Raw genomic sequence first — 7,500 nt, 5'->3', positions numbered from 1 at the left:
CTCTTTCTCTCTCTATCTTTCTCTTCCTCTCTCTCTTTATTTCTTCCTCTCTCTTTATCTCTCTCTCTCTTTCTCTTTCTCTCTCTTTATCTCTATCTTTCTCTTTCTCTTTCTCTTTCTCTTTCTCTTTCTCTTTCTCTTTCTCTTTCTCTTTCTCCGTCTCTTCCACTCTCTCTCTCTCTCTCTCCCTGCCTCCCTCCTTCCCTCTCTTTTTATCACTCTCTCTCCCTGGGGATTAAGGGACAGAGGGGGGGGGAGCAGGGGAGACAAAAAGTCTTAGATATATCTTCTGTCTCAAGAAACATCATCCATTTCCCTTCCTCTGTTTCCTCTCTCGCCCCATCTCCCTCCCCCCCTTCGTCTCTCCCCTCTTCGTCTCTCCTCCCTACCATCCTCTTCTCCCCCCTCCTCCCTTGTTCCTTTCTTGTACCTTCCCTGTTCCTCCCCTTCTTCGTCTGTCTTCCCCCCTCCTCCTCTTCCTCCTCCCTTGTTCCGCCCTTTCTGCCTACCCAATCTTCCATTTCTTCCTCTCTCCTTCCTACCATCTCCCCTTCCCCCTTCCCCTGTTTCTCCTCCCCCCCTCCTTCCGCCCTGCCCCCCCCCCTCTCTCTCTCTCTCTCTCTCTCTCTCTCTCTCTCTCTCTCTCTCTCTCTCTCTCTCTCTCTCTCTCTCTCTCTCTCTCTCTCTCTCACTCTCTCTCTCTCTCTCTCTCTCTCTCTCTCTCTTTCTCCTTCCCCTTTCTTCTCCCCCCCCCCCCCAAGACACAGATATCTTCTCATTTCTCATTCTTTTGTGTTCCTTGCAAATATTCTTTTTTTTTTTTTTTTTTTAATCGTCCCTTTTATCTTTTACTCTCTTTTAAGTCATTTCTCGGAATCTTTTTTTTTGTGTTTCATGTTTCTGTTTCTGTTTTGTTTGAATTTTTCCACTGCCTTTGCCTATGTCTTTTCACCTGTTTTTATTCATTCTGTATTGTTCCCGTTTTCCGATTCTGCTTCTCTCTATTTCTCTCCCTCCTTCCCTCCTTCTCCCTCCCTCTCCATCCCTCCCTCCCTCTCTATCCCTCCCTCTCCATCCCTCCCTCCTTCTCCCTCCCTCTCCCTCCCTCTCCCTCCCTCCTTCTCCCTCCCTCCTTCTCCATCCCTCCTTCCATCCTTCCTTCTTCCTCCCTCCTTCTCCCTCCCTCCCTCCATCCCTCCTTCTCCCTCTCCCTTTTACTCATCCATTTCATAAGGGAAATGGATGATGTTTCTTGAGACAGAAGGAGGGAGAGGGAGGGAGAGGGACTCCCTCCCTCTCCCTCCTTCTCCCTCCTTCTCCCTCCTTCTCCCTCCTTCTCCCTCCCTCCCTCTCCCTCTCCCTCAGACCGACAGCTTCTTGATGGACCTAGATCTTGGCATCCTATTTTCCTCCCTTGACTTATGAGGTCCTCGCTTCCATCAGCATCAACGTGAGTTTTCTCGGGGATTATCCAAGCGGGGGTGAGGGGAGGGGAGGGGGGGCGAATAAGGGAGGGGGAGGGGGGGGCCAATAGGGCGGGTGGGGGGGGGGGGGGAGGGGGAGAGAATAGGGCGGGCGGGGGGGGGGAGGGGGCAATGAGGGGAGAGAATGAAGGGGGCGGGGGGGGGGAGGGGGCAATGAGGGGAGAGAATGAAGGGGGCGGGGGGGGGAGGGGGCAATGAGGGGAGAGAATGAAGGGGGCGGGTGGAGGGGTGTGAGGGGAAGAAGAGGGAGAGAGGGATGATGGCGAGATGAGAGATGTGGGGGGGTGGGGGTTGGGTAGGGGTTGGGAGGGTGGGGGGGAGGGAAGAAGTGCTATGATGCTCCGGGATTTGGTCTGTTTTTTTTTTTGTTTTGTTTTTTTGTTATTGTTCTGTTATTGTAATGTATTTCTCTGTGTTTTTTTTTTTTTTTTTTTTTTTTTTGTCTGTGGAGTAGTTTGCAACTTGAGTTATATGTGTTATTTATGTGTTTACGTCTCTCTCTCTCTCTCTCTCTCTCTCTCTCTCTCTCTCTCTCTCTCTCTCTCTCTCTCTCTCTCTCTCTCTCTCTCTCTCTTTCTCTCTCTCTCTCTCTCTCTCTCTCTCTCTCTCTCTCTCTCTCTCTGCTATTCTCTTCCCAATAATAAAAAAAACAACCAAACTTACCTTTTGAAACAACGTGCCTCCATTTCGAATTTTCTTTCCATTTTTCCACCTCTCTTCTCTTCTCTCTCTCCTTCTCTCATTCCGTTTCCTTTTCCACATTTTCATCTTTCAAAAGTCGAAACGTCACAATCTGCAACAAAGAAAAAGAATAATTAGCAACATATTTTTTTTTTTCTCTCTTTCTCTCTCTCTCTCTCTTTCTCCTATTCTTAAAGTGTATTGAGGTCTGAGACGCATATATTATTTCCTATTGTTGTCCAAATAAAAAAAATCTGTGGATGAATTTCTAATTATGCTAAATGTCTATATTATATTGTTATATTTATTTTCATTTATTTTGTAATTATCATCCTAATCATAACCCATATTATCATTAAAACAATTATCAATATTATTAGCATTTTTGTATTGCCATTAACGTTATATTATTATTATTATTACTATTATTATTATTATTATTATTACTATTATTATTACTATCATTTTCATCATCTTAATCATCATCAACATTATTATGACAATATATATTAAAATATAAGGATGATGATTATCATACTATTACCGTCTTATAATTACTATCATTATCATTATCATTATCATACACATCCTGCTAGCATTGTCATCACCATCACTACCATCATCATCATTTAATTCTCACCATTATTGCTATTATCACCATATCACTAATATCCCCATAACAGTAAATACTATCAAAACTGTCATTATCATCGGCATAATCCTCACCCCCTTAATTATCATTATCACAATGCCATCACGCAAACAACAAACAAACAAAGATTACGAGATATATATATATATATTACCATTATCATCAACGGATCATCTGTATGAATATTAAACAGCTTTTGATATGATCCTTATACCCAAAGGAGAAGGGGGTGGGGGAGGGGGAGGAGGGGAAGGGGAGAGGGGGAGAAAGAGGAGAGAAGGAGGAGAGGGAGAGAGGGGGAGAAGGAGGAGAGGGAGCGAGGGGGAGAAGGAGGAGAGGGAGAGAGGGGGAGAGGGAGAGAGGGAGAGAGGGGGAGTGATTGAGGGGAAAGGAGAGTAAGGAGAGGGAAGAAGGAGGAGACGGGAAGAGAGATAAGAGGGGGAGAGGGGGTAGGGGAGAAACAGGAGAGGGGAGATGGGAGGAGGGGATTGAGGGGAAAGAGAAAGAGGGGAGGAAGGTGAAAGGATGGAAAGGGTTCTCCAAAGGGTGGAGGTCCCCCTTCCCCTTCCCCCCCCCCCCTCCTGTCTTTAAAATTCAACAGCACTTCAGGGTCCAAGACAGCTGGGAGGGGGGGAGGGGGAGGAAGGGGAGACAACCAGGGGGGGGGGGGGGGGGGGGTCAAAGGACTTGCTCGAGAGAGAATATTTAGCGTTTAAGAGAAGTATTGAAGGAAAAGGAGAAGAAGAAGAAGAAAAAGAAGGAGGAGGAGGGAAGGAGGGGGGATGAGGAGGAGGAGGAGGAGGAGGAGGAGGAGGAGGAGGAGGAGGAGGAGGAGGAGGAGGAGGAGGAGGATAAGAAGAAGGAGGAGATGAAGAAGAAGAAGAAGAGAGAGAGAGAGAGAGAGAGAGAGAGAGAGAGAGAGAGAGAGAGAGAGAGAGAGAGAGAGAGAGAGAGAGAGAGAGAGAGAGAGAGAGGGACGCCAATAAAACGGCAACAACAGATACAAAACCAAAATCCCATGAACAAATAAGAGAAATACAGACAAAAAGAGAAGAAGAACAGAAAGACGAAAGAGGCGTCTGAGGAGAGAGGAGATGGAGAAGAGAGAGGGGGGTAGGGGAGCAGACAGAGGGGAGAGGGGAGGGGATAAAGCGGTGGGCGGAGTCCTGGCTGCAGCGAAGGGAGATGGCGAGAGAGGGGAGGAGGGAGAGGGAGGAGGAAGGAGGTCTAACAGACCACCCGGGAAGAGGGGACGGATGAGGGGTGGGGATAGGCCCGGGAAGGAGGAGGAGGAGGAGGAGGAGGAGGAGGAGGGAGAATGAGAATGGGAAGATGGGAGAGAGAGAGAGCGAACGAGAGAGCGAGCGAGTGAGAGAGAGAGAGAGAGAGAGAGAGAGAGAGAGAGAGAGAGAGAGAGAGAGAAAGAGAGAGAGAGAGAGAGAGAGAAAGAGAGAGAGAGAGAGAGAGAGAGAGAGAGAGAGAGAGAGAGAGAGAGAGAGAGAGAGAGAGAGAGAGAGAGAGAGAGAGAGAGAGAGAGAGAGAGAGGGGGGGGGGGACGGGGGGGGGGGGAGAAGAGAGAGCGAGAGAGGGGACATAGCCTCCGTCGCTACCACAACATGCATCCCCTCATACTAGAGGCAACAGAATAGAGAGCCGATTGGTCGAAAGTTTAGATTGGAAACGTGCGGCCGGATTACCCGATGCACAGCTGCAGTATTACCAAAATCGGAAAGAAAAGAGGGGAGAAAAAGAGGGTAAGGGCAGGCTGAGGGGAGGTGGGGAAGGGGGGTGGGGAGGATAGAGGAACAGAGGGGTGGAGAAAGAGAGAAAGAGAGGGAGAGAGAGACAACAGCCTATGCAGATCTTCGTTTTTTTTTTTTTTATTTCATTTTTTCGTTTTCATTTTCTCTCTGTACCTTTTTTTTTTTAAATACTTTCTTGATACAGAAATACTTGTAATTTACGCAGCCCTATTTACATTGAATTCTCTGCCTTAGAAACCCAAGTATTATTACGGTAGCAAAAGCAGCCTGTAAAGGTTATATTCCCTTGAAATGTCTTCATCACATCACCCTACGAGACGGCAACACTGCAGATCGCTCACATTGGGCGGGAGGGAGAAAGAGGGGGGGAGGAGGGGGAGGGAAAGAGGGGGGGAGGAGGGGGAGGGAAGGAGGGGAGGAAGGAAGGAGGAGAGGAGGAGGGGAGAAGGGAGAGAGGGGAGGGAGTGAGGGGAGAAGGGAGAATGGGGAGGGAAAGAGGGCAGGAGAGGAGAGGAGAAGAGAGAGAGGGGAGGGAAGGAAGGGAAAAGGAGGGGAGAAGAGAGAGAGAGAGAGAGAGAGAGAGAGAAGGGGGGAAGGGAAGGATAGTGGAGGGCGGTGGGTGAGGGAAAGAACTGTGTCTTTGTTATTTGTCTTGCTTGTATTTACTCGGAATAACTAATCATATTCTATGACTTCATCGTTCTTCTTCTGTTTTCTGATCGTAAGAATAAAACTGTAATGGCCTCTTTCCTTTACTTTTTTTTTTTTTCTATTTTTACGGGAAATTGCAGGGAGAGGGGGGCAGTGGGGGGGGGGGGGGAGGGAGGGGGAGATAGGGTACCATTGCCGTAAACGCATAAAATAGAGCAAGATAGAGCCGGGGATATGATAGAGTAATAAAAGATAAGTGAAATCAGGACCGAGGACCAAGATGTGTATATATGTATGTGTTTTCGTTTTGTTGACATAGCCTCCTGTCACGTGACCTTCCGTATGCAATGGCTATATCTATATGCGTATCCGTATCAGTATCTGTGTTTGTATCTTTATCTATCGATTTGCTTATCTCCTTTTTTTCTCTCTCTCTTTTTGGCGATCTGATTCTGTCTGACTCTCGCTCTCTATCATTCTGCCTGTCTTTGTCTTTCTCTCTCTCCCATTCTTTATCGCTCTTTCTCGCTCTTTCTCTTTCTCTCTCTTCCTCCCTCCCTCCTTCTTCCTCTTCCTCTCCCTCTCCCTCCCCCTCTCCCTCCCTCTCTCCCTCCTTTCCTTATTCTCTCCCTCTCTTCTTTATTTACTCTTTGCATTGAATTCTAAAGAAAGTCTATTATTGATTCCCCGAAATCGAAATTGAAAATGGAGAAAATGAAGCACCGGCTTGATGAAAATAAGCCTAAGAAGCCACAATATTATACGTTTACCTACATAGATACGTTACACACTGAGAGATATTAAAACACAAGTAAATACATATACGTTACATACATACATATGTTACAGTGTACAATATATGCATTTGTATTACATGTAGATACGTAATATGCTCTCACATGACAGATGAATGCGGAGATTTTCAGTGTATATATATATATATATATATATATATATATATATATATGTGTGTATATATATATATATATATATATATATATATATATATATATATATATATATATATATAACTACGCATGGTCTCCCTTTCGTAAATATAATGATGTGAGATAGTAGTGATAACAATGGTTAAAACAATGGAATTATTCGCTGTTAAACAAAGCTAAACAAAGAATGACAGTCATATAAGTAATGAAAATAATAGCAGTAAGTCTGATTTCTTTTCTGGATATAATAATTAGTAATTATTGTATTTTATAAAATTTACAATAGAGGATGAGCAAGACTCGCACTTAGGACAGGAAATGACGGTAATGATAATATTACTAATGATGACAACAGTGAAATTTCAACAATATAATCACCATGTTCATAATAAGCATTCCCATTATTTTCTTAGTAATAATAAAACAAAAATAACACTAATCACAACAACAGCAACAGTGATAGCAATAACAACAACAACAACAACAACAATAATAATAATAATAATAATAATAATAATAATAATAATAATAATAATCGTAATAATAATAATAATAATAATAATAATAATAATAATAATAATAATAATAATCGTAATAATAATAATAATAATAATAATAATAATAACCATAATGATGATAATCACAAAACTAATAACAGCTATAATAATAATAATAATGACAGCAATGATAATGATGAGAATAATAATCATAATGACAAGATTAATAATGATAATAATAATGATATAAATAGTGATAATGATAAGGATAATAATAATACCAATACTAATAATAATAATAACAACAATAATAATAATAATAACAACAATAATAATAATAATAATAATAAAACAAAAAATGCCAGTAATAAAAAAAAAACAGCAACAACATAACTATCACGAACTCCTACAACCAAAAAAGTTTTTTTTTCCAAAAATCCGAAATCGGAGTTTGTCTTCACTTCCTCGATCAAATCGGCCCCGAATGCTGACGTAAAGACTTTCCCGAGAAAGAAAAAAAAAAAAAAGGCACCCGATAAAAAGACAGTCAAAGAAAATGGTTTAAAGAAGGTATATATATATAAGTCTGTGAACCCCGAAACGACTGGGGTTTAGACTCCAAGCGAGAGAGAAGAAAAATATATATATATATATATACGAGGACAATAGTAATAGTATCATTATAATATTAACTAGACGACGCTTCTTATTTCGACAGACTGAGAGAGAGAGAAAAAAGAAAAGAAAAAAAAAAGAAATGCAAAACAATTCCACATATGCGCCCGTTTTCATTTTTACAAAAGACCCCCCTCCCTCCTCCTTCGC

The 7,500-nt window shown here is 42.9% G+C and overlaps 1 protein-coding gene across 3 annotated transcripts in view; it reads right to left on the bottom strand.

Annotated features, from left to right (window-relative positions):
- The window catches only part of LOC125028594, a 52,765-nt gene that overhangs the window by 18,624 nt on the left and 26,641 nt on the right, over window positions 1-7,500 (bottom strand). For all 3 annotated transcript variants that reach the window (XR_007115117.1, XR_007115118.1, XM_047618053.1), the window contains exon 2: window positions 2,148-2,277. Coding sequence is in view for 1 of the 3 variants with exons in the window: in XM_047618053.1 (XP_047474009.1) it covers window positions 2,249-2,277 (29 nt within the window). In the remaining 2 variants the exon portion in view is untranslated. The remainder of the gene's footprint in view (window positions 1-2,147; window positions 2,278-7,500) is intronic.

Source organism: Penaeus chinensis, chromosome 9, assembly GCF_019202785.1.
Source record: "Penaeus chinensis breed Huanghai No. 1 chromosome 9, ASM1920278v2, whole genome shotgun sequence".
NCBI classification, from domain to species: domain Eukaryota; kingdom Metazoa; phylum Arthropoda; class Malacostraca; order Decapoda; family Penaeidae; genus Penaeus; species Penaeus chinensis.
Note: the sequence above shows the minus strand (reverse complement) of the source record. Positions and strands in the feature narration are given on the sequence as shown.